Below are 17,569 nucleotides of genomic sequence, written 5' to 3'. Positions count from 1 at the left end.
ATCTGAGACCTCTAGCTGCCAAATGCCCACCAACATTGTGAGTGCTGCTGGAGGGCTCAAAGCCTCAGGACTTGGCTCTCAAACACCAGCACTTCTGAGAGGATTTGGGGCAGCCAAGTATGCAGGTGGGTTCAGTAAAGAGAGGGACCGCTTTCCTATTACTATTGCTTGGACATACATGAGTATGGAAGAAGTAGAGAGACTTTGAGAAAATGGCAGCATGCATCAGGAATTTTCTAAGGCCACAAATTATGATGCAGAAAGATATGAACCCTTGGCTTCATATCAAAACATCCTCAATTCACCAGACCTTTCTCATGTATAGGGGTAGATGAAGAAGCATTAAACAAGGAGTGTTTGCCAGGGTGAGCTGACCACAGAGTATTAAGTGTCTTAAAAATGCGACAATTAGAGAGAATTTTTAAACCCAAAGCATCAATCAATGACATTATGCTGACTGTTAATATTGTGTATATAAAAGGTTGTTTTTACCTTGTGCAACTGATAATACTGGAAGGCACCAAGTCCACCCTGTTCCTCTGCAGTCCACAGCACCAGGCGCAGAGTTCTCTTTGGACGTAACCCTGGGAAAAATAAAAGAAGCAGTCTGTCCGTTGATTTTGGACTTTTTCCAGTGGCAACACCCATCACCTGCACTGTGGACACTGGAGAGAATTAGAGGCACTCCTCTCTTGCTGGGCAGCTGCCTGCCTGAGAGTATGGCCGACTGTTATGGTTGAAACATTGTGTCAACTTGGGGAGTCTAGAGGTTTGGCTAAGTAACTCAGCAGGAAGCCAGGATAATTACTTTGTATACATCCTGAGCCTGTGGAAGAGGAGGGCATGGAGACTGTGTGAGAGCTACACGCCCCTTAGGTGGGGGTAGCCTGTTTACAAAGTAAAGCAGGGAAAGAAGCTGCTTGCCGCCATTCCTCCAGTTTTGCTCTGGCTGTTTGCTGTTCGGCTGCCATTCCCCCTTGCTCTTGTTGCTTTGCTGTCTTCTGCCTCAGAGCCAACCAAGTATGGACTGAAACCTCTACAAACTGTGAGCTAAATAAACCTTTCCTTCCTTCATTTTGGGCGTTGGGTATTTTGTCTCAGCAAGGAGAGAAAAGTAACCAAGACACCGACACAGCAAAGAAGAACCACAGGGCTGATCCCCAGGGCCGACGAAAGGGGTTATGACAAGCGCTATCTGCAAGTCCAGAAGTGAGAGCCTCTCATCACATCCCTAACTGGCAATCCTGCCTGGCAGGAACGCCCAATGGATGGTCAAGTTCAGTGTGATACTAGGTGATATCCAGAAGGAGCAGTTAGGAAGAGCTTAAGGAGATCTTGAGGTCTTGAAGAAATCTTAACTGGGACCAAATTATTTGATTCTACTTTAAGATTATTAGTGGGGGGATTATTAGTCTGTTTGTTTGTTTGTTTGTTTTTTGGTTTTGGTTTTTTTCTCCAGTACCAGGAATTGAACTCACAACCTTGCGCTTGCCAGACAGGCACTGTGCCGTTGAGCTAAATCCCCAGCCCCGGATTATTAGTCTGAATTCACAAGTACAGCTACCTTCTCATGTTATCACCAGTACCATAGTAACTATGAAATGATGCAACATTTATGTTTACCCAAGGCCACTTTCTTCTTCTATTTGGAAATATGTCATTCACTGAAGGTCAGCAAAAATTAATTGATTAAGCATGACGTGTACTAACTTTATTACTTCACTAACAGCTTACGGCAATTTCATTGACTTGTGATAAACAAGTTTGTATGGATAGTCCCTGCCTTATGATGGTTCAATGTACTAGTTTTTTTGTTTTTGTTTTTGTTTTTTTTTTACTTAACAACAGTGCAAAAGCAAAGTACAGTCCGCTGAAAACAAGATACAAATTTTGATCTCTTCCTGGGCAGGTGATATGCCCTATGAACATTTCTCATGAGATTAGAGAGCAGAAGCTACTCAGAGCTGCCAGTCAGCCACATGATCACAAGGAGAAGCAGCAGAGGCCCTACAGTGCCCTATGTGGCTAAGCTGGAATGTTGGGTAGCTTAGGTGCATTGAATGCATTTTGGACTTACAATCATTTTCAAGTTGTGCTGGGTTTATTAGGAAGTGTCAGTCAAGGAAGTTATTGAACTTAATAATGGTAGATGTGGCACATCTGAAACCATTTCTGAGTGACTATGTCTGCTCAGTAAAAGTTAATGCAAGAAAACTCTTTTCCAAAATTAAAGCACAATAAAACAGTAGTATTAAAGTGTCACTTTGTCACCAAGAATTAAAATCTGTCCGGATTCAGACCTGATAATGTCATTTTCTTAGAAATAGCAAAGGCAGAAAAACGTGAAGCTGTATGTGAATCCTACTAAAAGGATTTGCCTCCCTGCCTCCTCCCAGGAGAGTCACTGGTAAAGATTGAAATGTGCTTTGAGCGGCTCTGAGACAGACATGCTACGAGGCTCTGCTATGACCGCACATGTGCCACCACTCAAGGGAACAGGCACCAAAGGCAGGAGCCATGCCAGCCACAGCTGGGACGTGGAACTCCTTCCTGCTGTCTCCAGATGCCCACAATCCTCCTCCTCTCGTAATCGCAATGCTGAGTTGCTAAAATGAGGCAGCTACATTTTCCCTTGAATCAAATAAGGTTGTGAAGTTATTTTACACTTGAGAACTTTGACATTATTAAAAGAGCGTAAGTTAGGATGCAGGCTGACCCGAGTTTCGGGTAAAGCCTGGAGAAGCAGTTTCCACATCAATCCCACAGTGAATCCTCTGGAATGTCCTTGTGAGCCCAGCAGAACGGAACTTCTCACCTCTGCTGCACTCTGGTCTGGGCCCTGCCCTCTGGTGTCCGGATTGTCAAAGCCATCTCCTTCCCCCAGCCCTCAGCTCTCTGCAGAGGGCGCTGCACCAGGTGGCCAGAAGGAGCTTGGCAAACCTAAGCTGGTCATACCATTTCTCCGCCCCAATCCTCCAGAACCAAAGTGTAGGCTTCTGGGCGGCAGCGGTTTCTGTGTTTTAATTCAGTTCCCAGAATATTTGGCACACACTCAGTATCCGATCAGTAGTACTGAAGGGGTGTCTGAATGCAAAGCTTGGTATCTGTACTAGAATAAAAGTCAAAGTCCCTTCCCAGCCTCCTCTAGAACTTCTGCCAGCCCACTCCCAGGCAAGGTGTTACACAAGAAAGAGGTGGGCAGAGCTGCTGAACCCTGCTACCATTAGACCGACCTGCCTGAAACTCAGGCTCCGATCTGACATGTGGAGAAGATACTGCACCCTCTACCACAACTCTTCACTGGGGTGGTGGTGGGGGATTCATTGGGAGGGGAGGATGTGTGTAAAGCCTGGAGCTGATATGTAATGGACATTTAATAATGAACTATAAAACAACATGATGGTATCCAGGCATGGAACATACTTTCACCTCCACACAAGAGAGGGGGAATCTACATGCCCAGAGAGGAGATTCTTCCAAAGACCTCTGAGAAGAACCTGGCATGCCCATTGCTTGCTCCAGCGTCAAACCACCTATCGTATTTCGGCCTCTCGGTTGCAGTCAAGTGTAGAGTCTGACCACCCGCTCACACCCACGGCATGAACTGAACAAACTGTCGTCTTAGGAAGAAATCCAATCAGTATTACTCAAGATCTCAACCTCCAGTTTCTCTAAAAGAAATGTGCTTAAATTTGATTTAAATCAAAGTATATTTTGCTTACAACCCAGGGGGAAAGCAAGATAAAGTAATATCATCTATATGCGGCCAGTGAAAATTCTATACACTTTTAAATGTAATCTAAAAAATGTATTTTCTTTTTACATCTCTCTGTACCTACCAGAAAAAAGTATCAAATTATTAAAATGATGGAATTCTCTAACTAATGAAAAGAAGGCAGCACAAGCTTTAGAGAACCAACAGTTTACAGGTCACTGCTCTGAATATCCCTATAGATTTGATGTGCTGCTTTAAAGTCATTATCACAGAGGATAGGTCTCCCTCACATTTCAAATCAGTGATGGCCAATGATGTTTATATTAAGAGGATAAGAAAGAATGGATCTGAAGTGAGGAACAGCAATGTCTCAAAAGGATAGCAGTACAACTGGCTCTAGGAAGACAGAGCCTCCTCAAGGCCTTGCAGAGCTCAGCACCCAGTGGCAAGGAACACTGGACCTTCACAAAGCAGAGTCCCACAGAGGAGGTAAAAACCCTAGGAGTTTAGCAAATGCCTGTGTCCAAAGTCTCTTTCCACTCTGACAGTCTGATTGTCCCTAGACTTGAGAAAAGCATGGGACATCATCCCATAACTAGACCCTGAACCTCGTGTGGCATTTGGGTGCCCTGACCACCGAAGTCCACAAAGGACAGCATGGGGTACAGAAAGTCACTTCCTGTGCAGCCTGAATGAGCTGTTTCTTTCCTATCTCTGCCACTTCTGACTCTGTGAGTTACCTTAGTTGCCTGACTTCTCTGAATCTCCTGTCTCCATCTTTACAGTAAGGACATTGGCCATTGCCTGAAGGGGTTGGTAAGAAAATTAGATGAGATAAGGCAAATATACACCCAGCACAGTCTCTGGCACATAGTAGGTTTTAAAGAATTATTTATTAGCTTTTCTCTACATCACTCTACAAGGCTTTTGGGTCAATGTCAAATGCCAACAAGGGGTTGGGGATTTAGCTCAGCAGCACAGCGCCTGCCTGGCAACCACAAGGTCGTGAGTTCAATTCCCTGTACTGGAAAAGAAAACAAAGCATCTAATATATTATTGGAGCTGGGAGTTTAGCTCAGCGGCACAGTGCCTGCCTGGCAAGCGCAAGGTCGTGAGTTCAATTCCCGGTACCAGGAAAATAACCAAAAAAAAAAAAAAAAAAAAATGCCAACAATCAGCAGGGAGGGCAGGGTGGGGGAAGGGACAGAAGGGCCACTCCCCATGCCCTTCCTTAGGAGTCAGGGAAGGTCCCTGGTCATGAGAGTGCACGGCCCACCAAGGAAAACACAAATTCCATCTCACCTCTTGGAAAGCACAGAGCCTCTTTCCGAATGAAACACCCCAACACCCCAGCATCGCACTCATTCATGGTCAAATAAATAGAGGCAGGGTCCTTACTCTGAAAGTGAGGGCCAGTCAGAATATTTTCTGAGGTTGAAGGCTAAATGTATCTGAAAACTGAATAAAATCAATATAAGCATACAGCCATTCTTTGCTATATCGCATTTCACTTATTACAGCTTCACTGTATCACAGGTTTTAGAAAACTGTATATCTAATTCTGTATCATGGAGCTTTTGCTATACTGTGGGATTTCGCTGTAAATAGGTATTCATATAATATTTATGATTTTAATTATTTTGCCCCCCAAATTTAAAATAATATAAAAATATAAAAATGTTAATTCAAACATGTTAAAAGAATATTAAATCAAAATAAAATACTGTAGAGTAGGTATTTCATCAGTGGATGAATACCATACTGTACGCGATGGAAATGCAGTATGCCACTACCCCCAGCCCGAGCCTGGCAGAGCCACCTGGCCACACCAGTGGATCTGCACAGGGCAGGTTGTGCTTATAGGTGAGGAGGGTGCTCAGCAATGCTACAAGTTGGCCTGGGTAGGACGAGCAGAGTGGGCCAGGTGCCGGGCTGCCCTGCCCTCCCCCCCAGCCCTGGAGCTGAGATGCCATTCATCCGGGCATCCCCAGACACTGCCGCAGCTGGAAGCCAAGGCTTTGGGAAGAAGGGTCTCACTGGGAAGGCGCTAGGAGTGTGGGAAGGGTTTATAGGAGTGTGAAAAGGATTTATAAAGATATATATATATATATATATATATATATAAAATATAATGCCTCTACTTCCCAGATTTTCACCTATCGTGGGGGTCCCTGGAACGTAACTCCCACAATAAGTGAGGGATCACTGTATTTGTATTTCTCATTTTTAAATGGTAGAATTTATTGTGTATCTCAAATCCAAGCTAGTTTTAAAAACCATGAATTTTAAGCAAATAAAATAACAATAGCGGAAACAACTACAGAGATACAGTAATAACAGCAGTAGCAACACAACCAAATGCTAAGAGTCAAATGCGGGGAGTTTAATTTGTGGAAGAAGAGGGGCAAGGGAACCGCTCATTAGGAATCCTTCTTCCAAATTCTGTCCTACTCTGTGGGAGGCAGCAGCAGGCTAAGGCAAGCACGCAGAAGAAGGCTGTAGAATCACCGGTGAGAGGGAGACCAAGCCAAGTTCTAGCCAGCTAGGAGCAGGTCTCCCTGAGGTTTTGTCGGAGGAAAGGCAGTTAGTTTCCTTGTAAGTTTATACAAACTGTGCAGAGATCCTGTGACCTCTTAGGATTGCGATTGAGACTTTCAGATATTACAACAGTTTAGAGCATTAGGGTTTTCTTCTGTAAAAGAATAAAAACTACCGATAATGTATCTGAACTTTGTTTTGGGCCATAAATATAAATATGTGTATTTCGTTGTAGAAAATAATGATGCCACGGGAAAATAGCGCCTATGAGAAAAGATGAAAAAATATATCTGGGCTTTATTTTTTTGTTAGTCTCAAATACAAAGATGAGAAGGCTGAGAAATGGCGGTCATTCAACTGGTCAACTGGAAAGTTCTGTGGACTGTCTTATACTTCCATCACTAGGGCAAAGCAAAATAAACAAGACTTTCAGCCGAAAAACTTGGATTAGTCCAACCCTGGAGATAGCTTTCCCAAATCGCAAGTTCTACACAACACTATTTGTTAATGAGGTGAATTGGCCCAACACCTACTGCCCACCCAGTTTTAAGCCCTCTGGAGCTACAGTTACTTTCTCACTACTGTAACATAACTCTGCATGGAAAAAACAACTTTTTCTTACAGAAATATACTCACTCTAGCTCATAGATACACTGGTTGACAACTGTCCTTTAGCAGCAGATTAGGGGAGATCTACACTTTCAGAGACTTTTATTTCTACATTAAGCTTGAGTTATAGGAATAAAACATTCCAGGGTAGCATATGAGTTCAATGAGAGAAGGTACTAAAGCACTGTGGCTAAATACTTAGGGGTTGAAATCTATTTCCACCTTGGGCAAGTTACATAATTTATCATAGGATATATGACTACACCATCACTGATTGCCCGAGTTGGCCTCAAACTAGCAACTATAGTCCTGCCTCAGCCTCTGGAATGCTGGGATTAAGGCGTGTGCCACCATACCTGGCTTGATTTTTTTAAACAGGGGGCATGGTTAGACAAAGATTATTCTATGAAGAAAATTGCAATTACTCTTTTTAGGCGGAAGCAGAAAATCACCTTGAAGACAATATCTGTTCTCAGGCAAATCACTTTGTGTCCTGGTCATGTAAATACAAAACAACTGGGCACTTTTGTGGGGCATAGGGCGGGGCCACAAAATGTTCTTTAAAGTCCATCTTGCAAACCTATCCCTGGAGCCACCTGGAGGAACAACCGGGCAGGAGAATCAGCGTTAAAATGAGAGCTGAGCTCCTGGTCCTCAGCCCTGTTCCTTCAAATGAAAGCTGGGGATAAGAGACAAGGTGACAGCGATAAATGTTCGCACAAAAAGAAGATTCTGCAAGACATAGCATTAAATTGACCCTGCTGGAGGGAGGAGGCTAAGAGCCAGTTAAATCACTACTAACCATTGATGAAGTAGAAACCCTGAAACTACATGTGTAGGAGTCATTTCTGGCCTAATTCAGTTTTCTCCTCACCCTCTGCTTGTGCCCATTATCCTGAACTCCAGCCCCACCATACTTCCTGCTGGCCCCTGTACGTGCCACGTTGTCTCAGACTTTTGGCCCTTTGCGTACACTGTCTTCAAGGCTGTAATCCCACTCCACCTTTTCCGTCTGGGAAGCTCCTATTCATTCAACAAAGCTCATCTCTAATATTACTGCTTTGGAAAGGTTTCCCTAACTCAAATTGATCTTCCCACTAGACCATTAATATCCTGAGATGGACTCATCTTCCTTTTTCATGATCTGGAACCAGTACTTAACATTTACCAAGGGTTGGGAAAAGCTTTATCGATTGATTAAATGACAGAATGTATGTATAAAAGTATAAATAAAAGAAGTTGCCTTGTGATTTCATCTAAAGCATGTTGGTACCTACTCAGTTCATAAAGTTGGTAAGATATGCTATTTTTGTGAGACCAAAACCCAAATAACACATGAAAATACTCCAGTGGCCAAGATAATTAAATGTTCTTCAACTTTGATACTTGCTTAAGTTACTATTATGCTGTCCCCTTTTGTAGCACAGCTGGGTTTAACAGAAATTTAGTACCTCAACAGCTCTTGTTGATCAAGTCATTAAATAAATATATAACTGTCATAGGAATCTTCCCATCAGTTAACTGAATGAAATTATAGATATTTTCATTTTAAACTCTGACAGCTTTTTTGTACTTTAATAATTCTACCTAATACAAACAGTATACACATTTTCTTTTTAAAAATTCAAAACAAAAGAAATAAAAATTAGAAAACAAAAGTCATCTATCAGCACATTGTATTTCCTTATAAATTTTGTATACATATAAGCACACAAAACTACCTGTAGGTGTAAACAGTAATTTTTATGTATAGATTTATACTATTTTTCCTCTTAAAATTATGACACATATCATCTAATTTATAATCAGTGATCTTCAAGAAAGAGGTCCTTAGTTGTTTTTTTTTTGCAATCGAGATCCTAATTATTGAACATTTCAGATTTTTAGTCTTTGGACAAGTTCTTAAAAATAGAAATACTGAGTCTTAATGGTACAAACCTTTTAAGGCCCTTGATATTTCACCAGTGCGTAGAAGACAGGTTCCCAATTTATATTCTTACAAGCAGCATGTGAGAATATTCACGTTTAATTCATGTAGAGCTTTTAATCTCAGTTCTTTTGTTTTCATGTGTGTCACAGACCTACTTTTATACTATATTCTACTCACTTTCAAATAAAATAATTACACCTGCGCATGCAAATACCATCTATTATATATTTTAACTTGATTGAGACAAATGTTAAGCGTATATCTGATGCCTGACTGGAGTTTAAATATGTGAATTTATTTTTCTTGCTGAAATGCCTGATAGTCTCTTCCATCAGTATTACTTCTAAGATAACGATAGTGGCATATCAAGATCAAAGGTTTGATCCAGTTAGCATTTTAAAATGTACAATTTCTTTTTCCCTATCACTATTTTTATCTGAAAGGAGAAATTGAAAAGCCTGGCGAATGATAGATTTGAACTCTGAATCACACTTTTGTTAAGAGTGCTACCTTGCAAAAACATCAGCTAATGGTGAGTTAGATAAGCAGTGGAATGTTTAAGAAAATGGTGGTAAATCAAGTGTTAACAGCACCACAACGTCCTTTACAAATTTATATTCACCAGTATGGTTCTTTAAATTGCATTTCTCAAGAAGGTGGAACAATGTTGGTGCTTGCAACAGGGATTGTCCAAAAGTGATGCATCTCCAACAAGCAACTGAGATGAGAAAATCTTCAGGATTCATTTTCAACACCAAAAAGCAGATAGGAAGCCTGTGTTGTTTTATAACGCAGAAGCTATCATTAAGCTGCTTCTGTTAACTGTTTTAAAGGCTCCTTTTTCTGACTGGTGAAGAAGACATTGTCTGTGCTTTCCAAGGTTTTCCTCATATATAGATTAGTTATAAAGGTATCAAACGTTACATGATTATACATTATTGATGCATTCATCCTTTATTATGTTTGACCCCAAATTAATCAGTGCTTTTTGTTCTTGGTTGCACTTCTTTAGATTTTAGACTTCAGCACATTTGGCAGTGCAAATCCATTTTTTCAATCAGTTTTCAACAGAAACTCATTTTCCTGAGCACCGTTCCATTCTCAGCCCCTAAGGTGATATCTGAATATTTTTCCTATGGAAAATCTCCTTAGGAGGAGCACAAAATCACCAAAATGTTCCCGGAACTTTTCCCTTCCTTTCCATTTCCACTGTGGCTGCCATAATTGAAGCCTTTTGAATTGTGGTAATGGCCCCTACTTCCTTGAATCCTCTCTGAATCACTGCTGTCAAATTCAGCTTTATAAAACACAGTGTTGAATATGTCAGTGGCCTTATCTGCAAGATTTTGCCTCCAACCTTTTTTGAACATTCATCTATCAATAAACCAATTTTGAGCTTAAATCACCATATATATACAGCTATGTAAATGACACACAAAGATGACAACACAAGAAATTATTAGTAAAATTCTTTTTTTCTATAGAAAGAATAATTTCCTGTATTCAGATGGATTTTCCTGTGCCCTCTTTGGGTATGGAAACCTTTGGTCTGTGAGATAAGCCACCCTCTTTAGCATGGCATTTGAGGCCTGATGCAGACCACTCCCCTCTTAAAACCTTATTTCTGTGTAAATTGGCCTCTTCATTTTCTTCCCATATTTATATTTTTCCTCACGTCATTTATACCACCTGGTTTGTTTGGGCTTTTTTCTCCATCTGATACATATTCCAACCATATTTCAAGATCCTCTTTCAGCTCCATGCTCTCTCTTTCCTCTGAACTTCTACGCTGTCACTTTTTGCTCCTTCCATCTGGCAATTAGTCATGATTAATGTACTTTCCACTTTTGGTTTTCACACATAGCCCCTGATAAATCAAAGAGCCCCACACATACTTGTTGGTTTATGGATTAGCACGAGTAATGGACATTATTTTAAATTGCAACAAGAGAGACATAGATTAGATCTCTAAACAGAACTTTAGGACAGGATACTTTTAAACATTAAATCTGTTATCAGTTGCATTTGCCTAAAGGAGAGTGAAGCATGGAGCTAAGGCTGGTCTTGTGCAGGTGGGGCAGGTGGAAATAGATTGAAATCTTCTGATCCCTGCAGATCTACTTGGTGATTCTACAAATACTGATCCTGCCCACAGGGACCTGGGAGTGGAGATTCTTCAAGAGAAGTATTTGGCTTCCCAGAAGTGCTATTTATCTCAAACATTTTCATTCTCAACTAGGGAAAGTGTGAGACACATTTATATTTTTGAGATGAAAGAAAACCACAAACAGGGTAGGGGTGTTTACATGAAATTTCAATGTTTCAAGTTTTATGAATCTTATATTGCCAAGGTAATGGCTGATCTGACCTTATGCACTTTTCTATGTTATTTTGACTTGTGTGTAAAAGATGGAAGGGTAAGGGAGAAATTTTACATAGTTTTCAAAAGTATTTATAGGAACTCTTAAAATTTTACTTAAAACCTCCAGGGATTGTTGTCTGAGAACGATTCCCCAAGTTTATCAGCTGCTCTTTCAGGGTCAAGTTTATAGGGTGGGCGCAGTCTGGGACCACTCCACTCTTGAAATAAAACCAATCTATGTAGAGTTATGCACTTAGTGTGGGAAGGAATGTGATGCCTCCCCTCTCAGCACTTTTCCCAGGACCCTCTGTCCTCAAACCTTAAAAATCAATCTAATAGATTTTCCCTATGTAGACACTAACATATCAAGGATATTTCCTGTCCTATTTTAACTTATTTTTTCTAATTCCCACATTTAACACTTATTAAAACACATCCTCATTGTTTACCTTGGAACACAAAACATACATTTAAAAATTCTACTCTATAGAAGAAGAAACTAAAATTAGCCTGTAATAGGAGAAATGAATACATGAATCAACAAATGCTATCATTCAGACTGACAGTAGAAATCAAAATGATTAAATGACACAATCAAAACTACATGAAATATCATACTCATTTTACAGCTGCTCTTGGTCCAGGGACCAAAAGATCTGGGCCTGAGGAAAACAACGCCCCTTGAATTCATAAAGTTTACAGACTAAAGGATAAAAAGAGTAAGGAACTCTCACATTATTATTATCTCCATCATCAATATTTGTAGGTGCTTTGCATTCATCCAAAGAAAACTGATTTTTAAAAATTATTGGTATGAAGAGAGAAAAAGAGAGAAAGAGAGAAAATTGGGTCCAAGAAGAGAACTGTCAGGTGAAGCAGAAAATAAATAAACGGTTACTTATAATAAAAAATTGGAAGGTAGCAAAGGCACATCAGGAAAAGGAATTAGAGCACCACCCATGAAGCTTAGAGATGGTTAGCATTCAGGACAAGTTGGCAGGACAAGGGACCAAAAGCTGGGCGTGTGGTGGCTCATGCCTGTAATCCCAGCACTGAAGAGGCTGATACAGGAGGATTCCCAGCAGTTTGAAGTCAGCCTGGTCTATGTAGTGAGCACCCTGAACTATATAGCAAGACCCTGTCTTACGAACAAAACACAAACAAAAAAATGAGCCCAAGATGTATTGGGCATTGAGTCCTATGGCAGCCATTGTACATTTCCAAACAATACCTCATATATTTTATAAATATTATCTCATTTATTTGTGCAAAGCAAATGATATTGCCTACCTCTTTTATAAACAATGAAACTTAGAGGCAGAGAAATAAAATTGCTTGCTCTTATGTAATGGTTTATATTGAATTATCCACCCCCCTAAAGCCTCTTGTGGTCATAGGTGGGGCTTTTGGATAGTGATAGGATCATAGGGATGTGGTACTCATCACTGGACTAGTCCACTGATGGATTTATAGCTGAGTGTGATGTTGTGCAGTAAAGCCTAATGGGAAGAGGCAGGTCACCATGAACATAGCATGGGAAGGTCTACCTCCCTCCTCCTCCCTTGGTCCCTCCCTGCATCCTGCCTGCCCTACTGTGAGCTTTTCTCCTCTGCCAGGTTGCCCTGCTTAGAGCCAGCCAGCTATGGATTGAGACCTCCACTGACTGTGTTTTAAAATAAACCTTTCCTCCTTTAACTTGTGGATGTTGGGCATTTTTTCCCACCAACAAGAAGGTAACTAAGACACCATACCATGTAGCTAGTAAATGGCAAATCTGGGATTAAACCTGCATTACACCATGGCCTGGCTCTAACTGTTTCACACCACTGACTTCCCATGATGAGCTGCAAGGAAAGGTCTGGCCAGTTCTGAGTAACCTCTGAGTAACATCTTCTTCACTCTCTTTCTCTGTGAAACTCACATTAGAGAATGTAGTCTAACAAGACTACCGTATCTGTCTCCGTTACTTAAGAAGCTTGTGTTAGCACCTTCAAATTCCAGCAGAAATTGCTCAATTTCAAGTGGCAAGAACATGACCTACAGACAGTATGTTGGGTGTATATGTCTGGTCAGTGGCACTGAAAGCTGGGAACAATACAAAAGGCATTTTCTAGGTTGACAGAGAACAGCAATCAGTCCCTCAGACAGTCAGAAGCTGGACACCAGTGGAATGTGCACATTTACAGCAACAAGAATGACAAGATCTTGCACTGCTGAGTCCAAAATCATCATTAACTTTGAATAAACAGGAGACAGACAAGAAGGATAACTTATCTTCCAGATGGGTTAAGACTCATTTATTTTATGGGGCTGATCTCCAGAAGAAATGAAAAATGAGTCTGAAAGATTATAAGCCTCACACACAGTTCAACAAATCAACAAAATGCCGTGTGTGCACAGAAAAGTCATACGGCTTTTTAAAAGGCAAGAAAAGTGTACAGTACAGATTAGTGTGAAAAGTAATGCAAATATGTTAATTTTTGTTATCAACAATAAATTTGTTGAAATCCAAAAACTAGTAATGATATTTTGGGGGCTTTATGCTCTTCTATGGAAAAATGACCTTTTTTAAGCATCAAGGTTTTACTGTTCTTTCTGAGGGAGATTATACCAGAGGTACAGATATAATTGAGTTTAGAAATAGATCCAGAGGGAGGTCAGCGAGATGATCAGGGAGTAGATTGGTGGAGAGTGATTACATAACTGTGAAAGTATTTACAATTTCACTGATTCTGCACTAGAAGTAGCAGCCCATTGGGAAGGAGGTAAGGCTGAGGGGAGAGAAGGAACCAGAGTTTACTGGGTACTTAACACCACACCAGACCCTGTGCTGATTTGTTTCCAGACATTATCTCATTATGCACTATTTCACGACATCTGATGGCTTTATCCCAAGTTATAGACAAGAAAACAAAGACTGAATGAACATAAGCAACCAGCAGAATGTCACAGAGCCAATTAATGCTCGAAGCTGGACATGATCCCAGATTATTTTTTTAATCCCAGTGCCCATGACTTTTCGACTACCACCCTGACTTGGGACCTCTCCACTGAGAACATTCCCTGACATAAGAAGGCAAAAACAACTTAGGACAAATACTAGGATATAGGTGGAACACAGAGGCAGGACTTCAATAACAACACGGAGGCAATGAACAGGTTTTAATGCACTCAGATTTCTGTTTTAAGTCACAAAGCATTGTCACAACAGGGACAGTGGCTGTTCCCATGTTTCATGGTTGACATTCACTGTGACCCCATCTGCTAACCCCTCCATGCAATTTCCCCACAAAAACAAGGGTGGAGATAAAAGCAGAGTGTAAGGAAGAAAAGAAGCTGTGTGGAGGCGGACACAAAGTACAACATAGCAAATCACATGCTTGACAGCAAGTCAAATGCCTGTGACTGGTAGAAGTAGAAATTCCACATGTCACCTTGTGAGATGAGGCCATTGGGCATCACCACACTTCTCCCCAGCCACAGCACTCTGATAAAAGCTGCCACCATCTGATTTAGCGGGCCTTGCTCTCTCACCAGAATGAACGATTGACCTAATGAATGGATGCATGAATGAATGATAATAGAGAAGCAAATTCAGGGAATGAAGGACCTGAGATACAGACGATATAGACATAATACAGACAGGCTTAAGGCCCACTTCAAGTGACAGAAGCCAGAGGCAACCTGCAAGCCTTTTAAAAAGATACGCAGCAAAAGAATATCTTTTCTGCATAGATGAACAACTCCTCCAATAAATGTCAGTGACCATACACAGCACTGTCATAAATTTAAGAAAGGATGTAGACATCTCACTCTGTCACTTACTACACCTCCACCCTGACCAACACCACCCTGACTGGGGCAGCTGTCCCGCACCTACCTTTCACAGTAAGGAAACACCAGATGTGCCATGGTGGAGATGAGATGGAAAGTGGCTGGGACAGAGCAGAAAGGATGCCGGAACCAGTACGCATCCAAGCAGAGAGCTGGACAGGAAGGGTCCATCTGGCTGGCTCTCGGGGGCATCAGCAGGTGCTTTGTACTTACTAGGGGCTGGCACAGAGCTGGTGCAGATGGAGAACAAGTGCCCGGCAGCTGGCTGTGCAGAGGCTGCCAGTGCAAAGTGACTGGGCATATTCTGCTATGGGCAGTACAGCAGCTCTGCCTCCGGCACTGCGCACAGAAGCGGATACAGCTCAAAGCTCGGGCCTCAGGAAGATGTACAGGGAAGAACCTCAGCCAAGCAGGTGGGAGAGTGAAGAAATACTCACACGGGCATTAGACACAAACACAAACCGGACAGACTTCCATGGTGTCATGCTGACCTTGATGTGGACAAAGAATACTAACTACAGGATAATGATGCTGGTGATGTAAAATGAAAGCCAACATTTACGGAGTGCCTATTAATGTGCCAGGTAGTGTGCTGAGCTCTGTACGTCATTTGTTCCCTTAATTTTTCCCAAATGAACCTCACAGTAACATAGGGGATGTGTAATTTTTCCTATTTTACAAATCAACAAGCTGAGAGTTAGGGAAGTAGAACCACTCATCCCTAGTCACATACATAGTCACAGGCACACACAAGGTTTGAACTCAGGCCCTTCGGTACAAAGCCCATGATCTAAGCCTTTGCTTTATATGGGAATGCGTTCAGTATTCCCTGAGAACTGGGGATGAATACCTTGGAGATTAGTCCTGTGGGAAACTGGCACCAATGAGGAGGGTAACAAACTCACTGGGTACACACCCATGAAGCTTTAATAAGAAAAAGTACACTCTGGGCCAGGCAGACCACTGAAAAATGAGGAACCCTGGCCAAACAGCTATTCTTTCTGGCACTGAATTCACCTTGGCCACAAGTTGAAGGTACATTTGTTCACATTTGTATAAACACACATCCTAAAATGTGCAAGTATAAACTGACACATTATTACAGAGACTACTGAGTTATTGACGCCAGCTTCCATGCTGTCTTTAGCTTGATGTGCCACCATATTGCTTAAGTCTGTTTCTGCGTAGTGGGGGATCAATAGCACAAGGCAACAAATTGTTCTGAGCAAATCATTTCATCTTTAAATTCTCCAAAGGACAACTGACATTCAAGAGGTTTTTTAAAAATAGAGATCTCAGGCCATTTCTTCGAGCCTTGGACTTTAGTAAGTACCCCAAATGGGAGAATTGTTCTCTCCCCAAACCCCAACCCCACATATGTTCAGACACTCTGTACAGTAGCAATGTTCACTTACTCATTTTTGAGCCTTGAACCTGGGGTTCTTTCTAACCTGATCTAATCTTAGGTAGATTAGTTTATTATTCCAGCATTAAATAATAGCTCCAGAGTGAGTCTCTTCATGCCTAACAAACCATGGGCATTAGATGTTAAATAAATAAGACTTATTCTGGGGTTTCACAGCCCACGTCTTTATAGCATTAAAACTGTTACCTCATCCCCCTGAAGTTGCCAAATAAGAAAACCAGCCTGCTCTTTATTATAAGCAATAACCATTTCTTCTCCTATCTAGAAATGCATACTGTTGCCCACAATGAAATTTTATTTCAAAAATTAGATCACCTTATACTCTAAAGCAAAACAGGTCTCTGGCTGCCTCCGTTTTTTTTCTCACCAAATTCACAATCCACTTTGAAAATTTACACACATTGGTCATTTGAGAAATAGTTTTCTGCTTTGGCTTTTGAGTAAGCAACGGATTTTTCTAAAGACGGTGTCAAATAGCCCCATGATTGCTCCCATTTCGCTGTGCTAATCATCATCTTCCATTACCAGGCTGCGGACACTGTCAGTTTTGAACACAGCCATTTTACAGAAGACAAAACATGAGTCAAGAGGCAAGCAAGCTCTTGATGGAATATGCATGCATCGTTTTTCTCTCGGCAGGACCTGTGGCATTTCTGCTGGGTGGGCCTGCTTTTATCGACTGCCAGGGCCACCGTGGGAAGATACTAGTGTGGAAAGATCTGACTGAGCAAATGCCACGCCAGCTTCTGTTAAAATAGTCAGGTGCCAAAAATTAAGCCGTAGAAAAACTGTCGTGTAAAACTGCAAATGAAATGGACAATTTGTCTCTCCTTGTAGAACCCTCTCATTCCAGGCCTGCTGAAGACATCGGTGCATTGGGAACAGTTTGCAGTTCTAGAGAAGAAACTCTTCAAACAAACAAACTTTGGGAGGGGTGGGAAAAGGCAGGACTGGGAGCAGTAGTGTGCTTTTTAATGACAGAGGCCGAGTACGCTTTCCTCTGGTTTCCTTTTATGTTTTTTCAAAAGGCATTTTTCTTGTTTTCCTGCTATTTTGCAGCAGTTTTCCCCCCTCTTATATACTTAGGTTACCAAACTAAAAAAGAATCTCTGCCCCCATGTATCCATTTAGTTGAAAGGCAAGTTTCAGCTATTC

At 41.4% G+C, this 17,569-nt stretch overlaps 1 protein-coding gene across 2 annotated transcripts in view; it reads right to left on the bottom strand.

Annotated features, from left to right (window-relative positions):
* Positions 1–17,569, bottom strand: part of Cpq (carboxypeptidase Q) — a 435,107-nt gene that overhangs the window by 117,843 nt on the left and 299,695 nt on the right. For both annotated transcript variants that reach the window (XM_005381836.2, XM_005381837.2), the window contains one exon: positions 493–584. In XM_005381836.2, coding sequence (XP_005381893.1) covers positions 493–584 — 92 coding nt within the window. The remainder of the gene's footprint in view (positions 1–492; positions 585–17,569) is intronic.

Source organism: Chinchilla lanigera, unplaced genomic scaffold, assembly GCF_000276665.1.
Source record: "Chinchilla lanigera isolate Chin_1 unplaced genomic scaffold, ChiLan1.0 scaffold00016, whole genome shotgun sequence".
In the NCBI taxonomy this organism is placed as follows: Eukaryota; Metazoa; Chordata; class Mammalia; order Rodentia; family Chinchillidae; genus Chinchilla; species Chinchilla lanigera.
Note: the sequence above shows the minus strand (reverse complement) of the source record. Positions and strands in the feature narration are given on the sequence as shown.